This window comes from Ostrinia furnacalis, unplaced genomic scaffold (genome assembly GCF_004193835.3).
Source record: "Ostrinia furnacalis isolate ACB-3 unplaced genomic scaffold, ASM419383v2 OfSCF3139, whole genome shotgun sequence".
Taxonomy (NCBI): Eukaryota; Metazoa; Arthropoda; class Insecta; order Lepidoptera; family Crambidae; genus Ostrinia; species Ostrinia furnacalis.
The window spans coordinates 370,397-384,381 of NW_021133378.1; the positions used below are offsets into that span (position 1 = coordinate 370,397).

At 36.4% G+C, this 13,985-nt stretch overlaps 2 protein-coding genes and 1 long non-coding RNA gene across 4 annotated transcripts; 1 reads left to right on the plus strand and 2 right to left on the minus strand.

Annotated features, from left to right (window-relative positions):
• Positions 1-1,041: 1,041 nt before the first annotated feature.
• LOC114357349 (uncharacterized) lies at positions 1,042-2,267 on the minus strand. The gene is made up of 2 exons (XR_003656295.1): positions 2,017-2,267; positions 1,042-1,149 (listed from the first exon to the last, which is right to left on the minus strand). It is a non-coding gene; the product is annotated as an uncharacterized LOC114357349 (long non-coding RNA).
• Positions 2,268-7,663: 5,396 nt separating this feature from the next.
• On the plus strand, positions 7,664-10,874 carry LOC114357362 (uncharacterized protein C18orf19 homolog A). 2 transcript variants are annotated; one of them, XM_028310945.1, is made up of 4 exons: positions 7,664-8,174; positions 8,257-8,402; positions 8,477-8,700; positions 8,801-10,144. In XM_028310945.1, the coding sequence occupies exons 1-4, from the start codon at positions 7,810-7,812 to the stop codon at positions 8,822-8,824; spliced, it is 759 nt and encodes a 252-aa protein (XP_028166746.1). In that variant the 5' UTR covers positions 7,664-7,809; the 3' UTR covers positions 8,825-10,144. The 2 variants fall into 2 exon arrangements, with proteins under 2 accessions (XP_028166746.1, XP_028166747.1); XM_028310946.1 differs by lacking the exon at positions 8,801-10,144 and adding an exon at positions 10,686-10,874 and having other exon boundaries at positions 7,665-8,174.
• Positions 9,110-13,985, minus strand: jub (LIM domain-containing protein jub). Its single transcript, XM_028310944.1, has 6 exons — positions 12,337-13,985; positions 12,066-12,235; positions 11,922-11,984; positions 11,454-11,619; positions 11,051-11,191; positions 9,110-10,813 (listed from the first exon to the last, which is right to left on the minus strand). Exons 1-6 carry the CDS (start codon positions 13,835-13,837, stop codon positions 10,704-10,706), a joined length of 2,151 nt encoding a protein of 716 aa, XP_028166745.1. The 5' UTR covers positions 13,838-13,985; the 3' UTR covers positions 9,110-10,703.

Genomic DNA, 13,985 nt, shown 5'->3' on the forward strand with positions numbered 1-13,985 from the left:
TTACAAAACAGCCGCCGACTCACCACGCCTTTTGATATGCACGCTACACTAAAGGATTTATTGTATACGGATGATCTAAATGATGACAAAATAGAATATCGTAGTAGAACTAAATACAGCCATGCCAAGAGTATTAGTTTATTCCTGCCAATACCGACCAACCGGACCTGCCAAATAGCAGGAATAGATGATCACTGGTGCACCTGTCATAAAATCACGAAGATGCTAACAAAAAGCCGTGAAGCTCAGGAAGCAGCTGATTATTTGGTAAAACATTTGAATATGTTGGTGCGGGATCAGCCTCAGTGTGCGTATCTGACGCTAGTGGACGTCTTGGAAGCGACAGAGTTGGTGGTGGGAGAGCCTCGTGAGAACGAGAAGGGTTGGCGCGAGGTGATGGTGGTGGTAAGGACGATGCCGGGCGCTGGTGTGTTCGAGGCCACGCTCCGCCACGAGGAGGACGCGTGGTCACTCGCAGGCACCGTCAGCCGCCTCAACCTTTATGGAGACCAGAGTCACTGCGTCAAACATTACCAATTAAAGCTTTATTGTTATTGCCATTAAATAGATACATAATCAAAGTGCTTGTTTACTCGATTTTTCCTGAATACCTTATCACATATTGATATAGACAAGCTCTATTTTTCCGTAACGTACATTCTAATGAGATCGAGTAAACAACACAATGATCAATTCAAACTACTGTGATATTACGGTTATTAGATCAAGACTTAGTAATTGTTATTATGTAGTATAAGTAGAGGTATATTTTTGTGTTTAAAATAATTGTATATCAACAGGCATAGATAACTGAGTAGCTACCTACCTGTATGTGAAGCGGACGCAAGCGGACGTAACAGAGCTGTCACTATTTTATCTGAAACAAATCTGAAGTCTTGCTGGCGTTTGACGTCAAAAATCCTCTAACCGCTACTCTACACTACCCGAGAACTTAGAAGCGCTATGCCTCTAATAATGCATTACTGTCGTCGCTATTTTATTTGATTTTATTCAAATTTAGCAAATCTTATTATGTAGGTAAGTTTCTTTTACATTTGTAATTACAACGAATATTACAATAATTGAAGATTTCCACTGCAGTGTCATATCATCATGATTTAAGCAAATCTAATAAACTGAGAAGAAGACCTAAAAGATATTATAGCCTGACCAGGAACATAAAAACCCTCGCCATGTTGCGGAAAACTAANACTTGTTTACTCGATTTTTTTAATTCCTTATCACAATATTGATATTGACAACCTCTACTTTTCCGTAACATACATTCTAATGAGATCGAGTAAACAACACAATGATCAATTCAAACTACTGTGATATTACGATTATTAGATCAAGACTTAGTAATTGTTATTATGTAGTATAAGTAGAGGTATATTTTTGTGTTTAAAATAATTGTATACTTATTACTACAACAGGCATAGGTAACTAGGTTCCTGTACGCCTAGCACGAAAAACTTTCGAGTTCAAATCGTTTGCGTACTCGAATCGCCATCAAAAGATTTAGTAAGAAAACTACAACAGCGCCCTTGTGAACGTGTCGTAAAGTGAACTTAGTATGAGATGTGGTTGCACGAAACTTATTTTGAGAATCAAAATTGTCACGTTATCGTTTAATTCGAAGATTGAGTATCTAATTTTATCGAGTACGCAAACGATTCGAAGATGAAAGTTGTTCATGCTAGAGGTACTGTATGTGAATCGGACGTATCAAAGCTGTCACTATTTTATCTGAAACAAATCTGAAGTCACGCTGGCGTTTGACGTCCAAAAACACCCTCCACATAACCGCTACACTACCCGAGAACTTAGTTATGCGCTATGCCTGTAATATTGCATTACTGTCGTCGCTATTTTTATTTGATTTTATTGAAATTTAGCAAATCTTTAAGATTCTTTTAGATTTGTAATTACAACGAATATTACAATAATTGAAGATTTACACTGCAGTGTCATATCATCATGATTTAAGCAAATCTAATAAACTAAGAAGAAGACCTAAAAGATATTAAATTATACTAAAGGTAGATGATTATTCGTCCATTCTTTTAGAGACTTGTATAAGTTGTGTTGTGGTGTAATGTAGGCTAAGTAATAACGGAATTATTAGATAAATTGTACATAATATTATACATATTATTTTGTGATGTGTCACTGTTACTGTTAGTACGATTTAAGATTAGATGTTAAGATTAAAATAATAACTGTTAGTAGCTAGTAAAGAAACATTTGTATCATAGACAAGTTGTGCCAAGAAATAAAAAATATAATTTTATTAGACAATCATTTTTTGTAACTACATAACCTGACTCACTAAGCGAAACCCAGTAAAGCTACCCAGATTCCGTCCGTCAAAGCATGAATGATTTTTTTTTTCAGGAATTACATTAGGTATACAATTTTCAATAATAGGTACTTCTACATTTTATTTACAAGAAAGCCTATCGCTGTTAGTTTAGATAATTAACACGAAGTATAGGTTTCCAGTACATTAAGTAGGTATTAGGAAAATTACATTTTCAGAGTAATTCGTTGGTCAGAATGCTAGGTTTTCAGAGACAATTGAGGTTTTTAGATAATTTAGATTTTGTTTTGATAAATAATTATTAGCGTAGAGAATTAGGGTTTTCAGATAAGTACTTTTAAATTCGGAAAACTAAGTTTTCGGACAATTAACGGAAAACTATCTTTCAGTTTCATTTTTTTATATTTGGATTATGTTAGAAAGTTGGGCTCTCGAAAAATTCGGATTTCAGTGAGTTAAGTTTTGTTTTGACAGGATACAAAGTTAGGGTGTTGGAACGTTGGGCCACGGTAGTTGGGCTGTCGAAAATTAATTTTTCAGGGTTAGATTTTGTTTTTACCATCGGAAAATTTGTATTTGGAGTTAGTTAGGTTTTTTTTTTATTTTTGAAAGTTTGATTTTCAAAGAGTTAGGAATTAGCTTTTCAGAATGTTGGGTATTCGGAAAATTAAGTTTTCAGATTTAGATCTTATTTTGATATTATCATGTTAAAAAATTAGAATATAGAAAAAATCAGATTTTAAAGTTAGGTTTTGTTTTGACATGTTAGGTTAGAAGGTGGATTTTCAGAAGGTTGAGTAAGTAGGTAAGTATTCGGAAAATTAAGTTTTGAGAGTTTGGTTTTTTACTCTCAAGTTAAAAAGTAGGTTTTCGGAAAGTTCGGTTTGCCCATTTGGTTTTCAAAGTAAGGTTTTGTTTTCATAAGACGTTAGATTAAAAAGTTTGCGGATAGTTAATTTTAGGTTTTGTTTTGAATTACCTATATAAAACTATTTCTGAAAACCGAAAGTTTCGAAACTAACTTAGTAAACCCAAATCGCTAAAATAAATAAGACGTCAAGAAATTTTGTGATAGTTTTGCCAAATTTGAAACTTTTACATAACGTTTACAAACATAATAGAGCTTGTTGATGCAATCATTGAACGTAAAGTGTTTCTAAATGTAGGATATTTATAAAACTAGAAGCCGAAGGTACCTGTAGCCGAAGGTAGGACGTGGTCCGTCACAAAAGAACTAAGAATCAATTGGAAAAGTCGGAAAATGGTTGTACTATTTGCACTATTTTTATATTATTTAATTGTTTCAATAGAAAGTACACTAAGTAACAGCGAAGCCTTCGCAATATTTACCGAAGGATGTATTATTCCTGCGTTTCCACTAATTAGCGAAAATATAAAAGATCTAGTTGGGTTACCAAAGAAGACAATAGATTGTGCTAAATCGTATCCACTTCTAATTTCTAATGAATCTCACATTATAATTGAAGAGGCAGCTTTAGAGCATTATAATGTTATGGAAAAGGCACAGTTCTATTGCTGCTACCAGAGTTTCTACGCCAAGAAATCCATGGAAGACATAGTCTACGAAAGCTGTATACAATTTTCGGACACCATAGAAGGACGTCACGAATTTGTTAGAGTGGAGTGCTATTATTTAGACAGTATATTTTACACCGACTTCTTCATTTTTATGAAGAATACAAAAACGATAGCTGGAAAAGTGTCTAATAAATTCAATGTCATGATATTTGGCCTAGAAAGTGTATCGCGTATGAATTTTCTTAGAACTATGCCTGGGACAGCAAAATTTTTACGAGACAGAGGAAGTGTCCAGCTGTTAGGCTACAACAAGTTGGGCGATAATTCATTCCCTAATTTATTTCCATTATTGCTAGGAAAGTCTTTTAAAGATGAGAATATTTATAAATATAACAATACTATTGACACTAACATGGGTCCATTCGTTTGGGATCAATACAAAAGGTCTGGGTATGTTACGGCTCTAGGATCAGACAGCATGGCAGGACTTTTAGGTGCATACGAATACAATCTAAACAATTTGCCAACCGATTATTATCTGCTACCATTCATGTACGAATCGAGAACACTATTCAAGAATAAATTCTATAATTACCATATGTGTTATCAAAATAAAATGTATTACAAAACCCTTTTGAATTATATTTATGGTCTATCTAGAAATTTGAAAGACAACAATTTATTCGGAATATTTTGGGAGGAATCTGTTAGTCACGAGCAACTTAATTACCCTTATATAATGGACTCTCAATACTTAAATCTTTTGATAAAGTTAGAAAGCAGTGGCTATCTTAATGAAACTGTAGTAATTTTCTTAAGTGACCATGGAATGCGTTGGGGGAAAATTGTGCAAACTGAGCAAGGTAGACAAGAAGAACGATTACCGTTAGTTGAAATACTTTTGCCATATCAATTTAAAAGTCTCTACAAGCTGGCATATAAAAACTTGCAAACAAACGCTCATCGACTTACAACACCCTTCGACATGCATGCTACACTCATTGATCTTTTAGATCCGACACTTCTAAATGATGAAGATATTGACAAACGAAGCGAAAGTGGCTTGTATGATAATCAATCCAGCCTTTTCTTACCTGTCTCCAAGGACAGAACATGTGAATATGTTGGCATTAGTGACCATTGGTGCACTTGCTATAAAGGCAAACAGTTACCGGCTGGACACAAAACTAGAATTAAAGCAGCAAAATTCTTGATACAATCTATTAACAGCATTCTAGTAAGGTTCCTTCAATGTCATAAATTGAGTATCAAGAACATATTGGATGTATCGATGGTAAGAGATGTGCATGGAAGTACTTTCAGGGTTGCAGTGGAAGCGAATCCTGGTGGCGGCATATTTGATGGCACTTTGCGAAGCGAACGAGGAGTTTGGGCTAATTCCGGGACCATCAGTCGGCTGAATCTTTATCGCGGGCAAAGTGATTGTGTAGCAGATATTTCTGTCAAATTGTATTGTTATTGTAAAAAACCTTAGAAGGTGTTGTTCTTATCAGTGGCGGCGTAGCATGGGTTGGCACCCGGGGCGATCACCCCCCGTCATAAGTCCTAAGGCACCCCCCCTACCTCCGATTTTGTATAAATATTAAGTACATACGTATATATGTAAGGTACTGTGTAAGAAACCCATTTGATTAAATAAAAAATGATAAATTGTTTGATTCATTAAACATCTATCACCTAATTTCATCGAACCGAAACTACGGAGCGCATATGGTTAACTTATGATTAGCTATGCAATAGGTACACATTCATAAAAACTCAAACCTAATAAGACTTTCCTTAAACTAAAACTTTGATTTTCATACAAAAAAACAACTACCATAAAAAGAATTTGTATTCGTGCTAAGGGTACAAGTATAAACGCTCGACGTAACCACTGGCTTATAAATATTTTTCGCTCAAGAATTTTAGAATTGGTATAATATTCAATTTAGGGCTTGCTTATATAATACGGTATTTGTTTGTCGGTTTGTGAGTAGGGCATGAATATCGGAATCTCGGAATCTCGTAATATCGGAATCTCGGAAGACGAGATCCGATATTACAATTCCGATATTGAGCGACCCAATATCGTAATATCGGAATCAGATAAAGGTTTTAATTGAGACTTTAAACAAAGCGTTTAAACGCGCCAGAACCTGCTACAAAGCTCAAAGTACATGATTGGCAAAGACCAATGATTTTCTCATGTCTCTCAACATCACTTTTTGTCCCACTGCAAATAATTATTAACCATAAAATGTTCTAAACAATTTTAGCACTTGCCGTACTTGGTCTTAGCAATGAAAAACGACATCTCAACTCCCTTCCAAACATTAATAAAATTGGACTATGGCCCGTCAGTTCGGCGTACTATGTGCCCTGCCCATTGCCACTTCAGCTTGCTGGTCCGTCGGGCTATGTCAGCGACTTTAGTTCGTAAACAGGACTTCTCATTTCTGATTCGAACTCGTAAAGAAACACCAAGCACAGCCCTCTTCATAGCACGCTGTGCAACTTTGCGAGGCCACGTTTCCGAGCCGTATATTATCACTGGTAACACACATTGTTTGAAGACTTTCGTCTTTAAGCACTGAGGTATTTTGGACGAAAAGATATTGTGTAGTTTCCCGAACGCGGCCCAGCCGAGTAGGATTTGACGATTTACCGCTTTCTCGAAATTGAATCTACTTAGCTGAATCCTTTATCCGAGGTTGACATACTTGTCAACAATTTCGAAAATCAGGCTCCCAACCGAAAATAGGTAGGACGGAACATGGTCATAAGCTTCGTTTTGTCCATGTCCAAGGCCTACCTGTTGGGAGACTCGATTAGGTCTTCGAGCATTGTGCCGACGTCTTCCAGCGATTCTGCCCTAGTAAGCAAAACTGACGGCCGATGGGGCAGCAAGGTTCCGGAAAGCGCAGCATAAGGCTGCCATTTACAAGGTGGACCGACGACCTCATAAAGGTAGCAGGAAGGCGCTGGATGCAGGCCGCCACCAACCGGCCATTGTGGAAATTATTGGGGGAGGCCTATGTTTAGCAGTGGACGTCATATGGTTGAAATAATGATGATGATGACGCCCCGTGGTTTTGTGAGTTGTACATCGATCATCAAAAAGGAACAAATTACAAGCATATTCAAGTTTTTTACCACTGTCTAATATTTTTGTAACATGTGACTTGAATGACTCTACAAATCGTTCCGCCAGTATTGGTTGAAGGAGTAATAGTTTGTTTGATACCTGTTTTACAAAAACCGTTAAATTCTTTGCTAGTCCATTTCCATAATTGGCCCATTATCAGTTACCAAAATGAAATGACTACCCATAACATACAAAATGGTTTTAAATACTTCAATTTTATAATTTTAAGAAGTGCTATTTTGTACTAAATTAAAGATTTTGATTAAAATCATTAGTTTACTGTATACAATCGAGAAATTATACGAATATAACCAAATATTTAAAATTATAACACATAAACTCAATTCCGATATTAATATCGGAATTCCGATATTGAGATCTAATATCGGAATCCAATATCGGAATTGAAAACCTTCCGATATTACATGCCCTATTTGTGAGTGCCAAAGTCCAATGGTGCACAGACAGGTTGACTTTCCCGATGGATGGATGGTTATTTATACAGGTGACCCACTAATGTAATTAAACATACTATTTTAAACCTCTAATGATCTTTACAAACAAACCCCTATTAGATGATTTAATTTAATAAATTAATTAACAGCTTACCGAATGGCCAAGCTAGCCACGATAACACTCATTGCGCTGCTGACAAAAAGAAAAAAAAAGTCAACTGTCAAAGTCACACATCAATCCGTTTCCGTCAAATTTGTACAAAAATAAAAAATACTATTTCATCATAAAAAATGCGTAGATTCTAGGGTTTTCTTAAGTAAATAGATAAAACTTGTTTTACAAAATGGCTTTAACCTATAGGACATTGTTTAGGAATTGTCAATATTTTTGCATCATAACCAAACCGGTCAAATCAGGTGTTGTGAGGAACCAACCTCTTAGAAGTTTATCCAATATTAGTTTTTGTCGCAATAATATTTTTAGCAAGCCGCTCTTTGATATAAAACAAATCAGCTGCATATCTATCTCAAGTAGAAGTTACGTCGCTCAAAATGGATCATCCCAGAATCCACAGGAGCCTGAAGAAAAGAAAACTGGTCTTATCCAGAGGTTCAAGCAGATGTACAGGGACTACTGGTATGTCTTAGTGCCTGTGCATATGGCAACATCAGCTGTTTGGTTTGGCGGTTTCTACTATGCAGTAAGAAGGTTGGTATCAGTGTAATCAAAGACCAAAATAAGCAATACTTATAAAGCAGACAGTAACATGTACATATTATTATTATTTCAGTGGTGTAGATGTCCTGAGTTTATTGGAATACTTAGGTGTAAATGAAACTTTGATGGCACCATTGAGAGACTCCAGTGCTGGATACTTTGCACTTGCATTCGCTCTCTATAAATTAGCAACTCCTCTGAGATATGCAGTAACTGTTGGTTAGTAGGATTTATTTCTATTTTTAGGTGAATCTTTAAAATATGAACTGTCCTTATAATATACATTATTTCAGGTGGTACTACTTTTGCAATTAAAAAGTTAACAGCGATTGGTTGGATCAGACCAGTGCCAACGAGAGAACGAATCAAGGAAATGTTTCAAGAGAGAAAAGATAATCTTCAAGATCGTTTTAATGAGAGCAAACAACATTACCAAACACAGATGAAGGAAAAACGGAATCATGTAATGGACGAGATGAGACGATACAAAACCGAAATACGCAATATGAAAAATAAGGTGAAAAAAATGTGATTATGTAGCCAGTTTGTTCATTTTTATAATTTACTTTAATTTAATTAGATAAGATTTCCATTATCTGACAAACTTTTTCTTTCAGAAAAGGTATAAGATAAAAAAGTAATAATGCTTCTAAAGTAAATAATTTTCCTTTTAACACTGTAAAAGCTGTATAGGTGGTCTTTTCTTTAGTTTATCATGAAAAGAATATTTATTAAATTTCGAAAGATTTATTATTGTTTAAAAATATTTAAAATATAAAAAAGTATTACTTAAAATTAACAGTTTTATTTTATTTCCTAAAATAATAATCACATTTCCATCAAAATGTACATATATCCACTTATAAGTGATGAATAAACTTAAGTACAAAACAGGACAGCACATAACTGGAATGTTATTTGTTACATTATGTGAAATGTCTTTAAAACCTTATTTACTTTGTGACCAAGTGATTACATAATAAAACTTATATTTTTGTTCATGTTGTACCAGGAGTGCTGCCATGTCATGTTGTGTCTATAAATTAATAAATGCATATGATTAATGAATGTCTGGCAACCAGCTAGACTTTTAATAAATTATTGGCACTGATACACATTCTTCAAACTATAAATTTAATCATTAATAAACTGTAGCATGAAATACTTTGAACTGTAAAATGCATATCAAATTCCATTTAGATTAATTTGTTCTTTACAATGCAAACTTATTAAAATCAAAAACTCAATAATGTAAATAACTAAATATTATCACAAAATAACACTAAACAAATCAAGTTGTTATAATGGAACCTAAAAGGAAATCATTTTTAAATGCATGATAATATGCACTGTCGCAAATCAAGGCATTAGGATGTTAGGTATGATTATTGCCACCATTGTAACTTCACTGGATATATTGAAAAAGTCCTTAGGATACTGATTCACTGTAGTCTAATGACATCGGTCGTACACTACACTGAGCGCAATAACTGGCTCAAAAACATGTAAACAATATCATAAATGCTAATAATGAAAGCAAATTAAATTCCTCATGATGGAGCCAGTCATTAATAAATATTAACATTTATATTTAACAAATTAACATACTTAATAATATCTCCTTAACAATATCCATTATGCATAGAATATAGCATACATTTACCAGTGGTGGATCTATACAGTTTCATCTAAATTTTAAAATAGATTTCGGTTTCGTTAATAGTCAGCTTTACTACAAAATATTAGACGAATTACAACAGCCAAAAATCAATTCTACACTTTACATCAAAGTCTAGGCAAATAAAATTAATGCTCACATCATTGACTGGGCAAGATCAAACAGGTTTTGGGATGATGAATCTTAGATTGTAAACAAAGCAAAGGGTCCAATCATTAGACTCTGAACTATAGTACAGGCACTCAATTCCACTAAAACGCTTATGTATACTATTAAAGCTACACAAAGAAAATACAGCACTTCTATTAAAAGCCGATTACAGTAAGCGAATGTTGTACGAAGTCGAAAAAAGACACACATCATGATATAGTCTGAGCCAATATACTTTGGAAATCTTGTTAGATATCACCAATATTCAATCTATTGACACAGATTATTCATATTACAGTATGTCCAACGGTCTTCCTCTGTAAAACTAATAGCAGACAATATTGGCAGGACTTGGTGTTTTGGATCCCCATTATACTTGTTTTCTGCAAGCACTTTAGACCGGCCGCAAAATTAGGCCATTTTGTGACTACGTGAGACGAAAGTGTCAGTTATTTTAAATTTTCCTCATAGGGCTTTAATTTCGACCTTCCGATCGTCAATAAACATCGTTTCGTCTTTCAAATTCTTACGAAACGTAAAGAAATGCGGCCGATCGGGACGGGATTTTATAAGTATGTCTTTGTATTCCCTTAACATCGAGCGAATCTACGACACCTTAGTTTTGAGCACACACTATCTAGCTGCCGACGACTTATGTGAATATTTGTTTAAAGTGGCGAAGGTGCTGACGCTCAGCCCATGTACTGGTACGAGGCGGGCGACAGATGCGGCGCGGGCGGCAGGCCGGGGCCTGTCGCGGCGCCGATGGTCGCCAGGTGGCACGCGCGGCACATCAGCCTGCCTGAAGTCGGAAACACACATCAACCTCAACATAACTTACAAATTGTCAATGTGATTGTCAAATAAATCGATGAAAATAAAAAATTTTGTTCTGTGTGGTAGATAATTAAAGGGCAGTAATGCATCAGTTAGTGGACAAGTTTTAAGGTGGGTATGTTTTACTGAGTTCACCAGTGCATTCTGCATTAGGACCAAGAAAGTGAAATTTGTATATTTTAATATAAATATGTATATTTACCAGCTAATGGGTAGCAACGTTTGTCAGGCTCGTCGGTAAGCTGCATGCCACAAACGCAACACATGTAGCAATCTACATGGAAGTCGCGATCCATTGACACCACTCTTACAGTTTCATCTGTACCCTCTACAGGAGTAATACCTAAAAAAATTGACATTCTCTTAGTAAAATGTTAAAAAAGGGTGTAACAATATCGTAAAACAAGCATGTTAATCTTAAAAAATTATCAAGTTCTTAGCTCTTATCAGGAAAAGGAAGTTTATCAACTTTCCAAACTACAATAAATAAAGATATGATATGAATTTCTTTCTTGAAACTGTCAATTTCTCAATGTTAGGAAATATTCCATATAAGTATGAATTTGCTAACTAGTACAATTTTATACAGATGTTGTTTTACATACCTTTACCACAGCTGGCACACTTTGGAGCAAACATACGATGGTAGTCATTGACACAGTATATCTTGTTGTCAACATCAACTGTGAATGGTACTCCATCCAAACATTCATTGCAAACACAGCATCTGAAGCACCCAGGATGATATGACTTGCCCATTGCTTGAAGAATCTACAAGACAAAATTAATTTAAGTTACACAATCATCTATCCCAACTAATATTATAAATGCGAAAGTAACTCTGTCTGTCTGTTACGCTTTCCCGCTTAAACCTCGCAACCGATTTTGATGAAATTTGGCATAGAGATAGTTTGAGTCCCGGGAAAGAACATAGGATAGTTTTTATCCCGGTTTTTGAAACAGGGACGCGCGCGATAAAGTTTTTCTGTGACAGACAAAATTCCACGCGGGCGAAGCCGCGGGCGGAAAGCTAGTAAGGAGATAAATTGATATTTTTTGAACCTGCTACATACCATTTCCATGATTAGGTGCCCACATATTGCACATTTTTCTGCAGTCTGTTGAAAACCTGAATACTGTAATCAAACAACATTAGAAAATTAGAAGCATTCTATCTAATCATACAAAATATTTATTGTATATTTTAATCAGCTTACCAAGTAGTCCTCCTCACAGTACACTTTCCCATGGACGTTGTAGAAGGCCTTGCCTCGCAATGCTCTACCACAAGAACAGCAAATGAAGCAGTTGGTGTGGTACAGGTTGCCCATGGCCTGACAAGCCTGAACTGCTCCCGTCACTCCAGCACCACATATATGGCAGATACCTGAAATGTGCATAGAGAATTCAATATTCTGAATTTGGTTACCTTTTCAATAAGTAAGTTGATATGAGAGTTAAATTAATTAAAAATAAAATCAAACCTACCAAAATATTCCCCTTCTTCATCCTGCCTTTCCATTTCCTCTTCCAGTTGACGTGTCATCTCTTCTATTTTTCTTTGAGCCTCACTGGGGCCAGATGGACGAGGTGGAGTAATGCTATAAGGCAGTAAGCTTTTCCCACGACCCCCAGAGCCTCTCGACCCACCTGACACTTGCGACACAGAACTTGGTGTAGGACTAGGGGCAGGGGACTGTGCCGGTGAACATAGTGATGTCAGGCCAGATACTAAGTTCCTGGGCCCCAGATTTTCTGCTGGTGGAGCAGCAGTATCCTTGCTGTTAGCAGCCGCAACAGCAGCGGCTGGAGTCCCGCCCGTCATGCACACATAGTCTGAACTGTTTGTGTCTTCCACTATCTGCATCCTACTACCTACTGCTGGCTTCACATTGTATCCGTTGCTCACAGGTGGCTTCTCCTTGACAAGATTATTTGCTATATTTGGTTTAGGATGGAAAAATTTAGGGCTAGCTGTAGCAATTTGTACTTCTGTTGCAATATTTGCTTTAGGTCTTTGAGCACTTGGAGCTATCGATGCATAAATTGCAGTAGATGGAATTTTCACTACTTTGTCATCAAAAGTAACAGTGCCATCATTCTTTAAAAGTGCACTTACATCAGTGTATTTAGGAGGAGCTGACTTCATTATTGTATAATCACTACTGGGGTTTTCCTGATTTGTACTGTATGGTGGAGGTGGAGGAGCTTTATCCACCTTTACTTTCTCACAAAACATTTGAGTGACGTTTCTATTTACACTCGTATTGGGTACCTGAGGGCCAGGAACTGAGCCTTGTTGAATAAAGCGTTGTTCATGGCTTATTTGGGGTTTGAAATCACTCTTTTTATCAGTATTGTTGTCATTACAAAGCATGTTTTCATACACTAATGGATTTCCCTTAGGCTTGGAATTAACTGGAACTTGTGGCTGGGCTTTGCTGTAGCGAGTGTCGTAGTAGCCGTCAGACGCGGGCGGCGCCGGGCCTTGGTACAGCTGGTGGTAGTACGGCGGCTGCGGAGAGCGCTGCTCCCCGTAATAATCGATGTTCTCATACACAGGCGGCGGATATTGGGCGTTCGGGTTTGACGGTATCTCGTAGAGATCCTCAGTTTGATAACTCAGAGATCTCTGAGACAATGAGTCGATTGATCGTGTAGGACTGGCAGGCAATGCTGCTGTGTTTAAATCACGTTTGTTGAGTGATGCGATCGTTTCTACACGTTTAGGAGTCGCAAATTTAGAAGCAGCTATCACATTAGACCTCTCGTAAAAGCTGTAATCTTGACGATTGTTCTGAGTGTTATCGAGCACAAAACTCTCTATCGCACCGACTGGTCGCGATTTGCCAAGAGTGCTTGAATTGGACGGGGCACCGCTGCGGTGCGCTTGCTCAGAACCATCCTCATCTTTGTTTGAAAGTTTTAAATCTTGAAGTCCGATTATACACCTTTGCTCTTCAGGGTTATTTCTTCTAGATGAATCCATTATGATTAAAACAACCAAATCAGACTATAAAATCAAAACAACACGATTATCTTGTCCAAAAACACTTGAATGAATCATTTCAACAACCACTCTTCATTTTCATTCCCAAATCTTCGAACAAAACATCGAATTCGGATCGGACTCGAAA

Coding starts and splice junctions, on each gene's coding strand:
- LOC114357362 (XM_028310945.1), top strand. CDS start 7,810: ATGGCTTTAACCTATAGGACATTGTTTAGGAATTGTCAATATTTTTGC. Junction 8,175..8,256: donor TTCTACTATGCAGTAAGAAG/GTTGGTATCAGT, acceptor TTATTATTTCAG/TGGTGTAGATGTCCTGAGTT. Junction 8,701..8,800: donor TACGCAATATGAAAAATAAG/GTGAAAAAAATG, acceptor TTTTTCTTTCAG/AAAAGGTATAAGATAAAAAA.
- jub (XM_028310944.1), bottom strand. CDS start 13,837: ATGGATTCATCTAGAAGAAATAACCCTGAAGAGCAAAGGTGTATAATC. Junction 11,620..11,921: donor GGCACCTAATCATGGAAATG/GTATGTAGCAGG, acceptor TTTGTCTTGTAG/ATTCTTCAAGCAATGGGCAA. Junction 11,192..11,453: donor GTGTGCCAGCTGTGGTAAAG/GTATGTAAAACA, acceptor CAATTTTTTTAG/GTATTACTCCTGTAGAGGGT.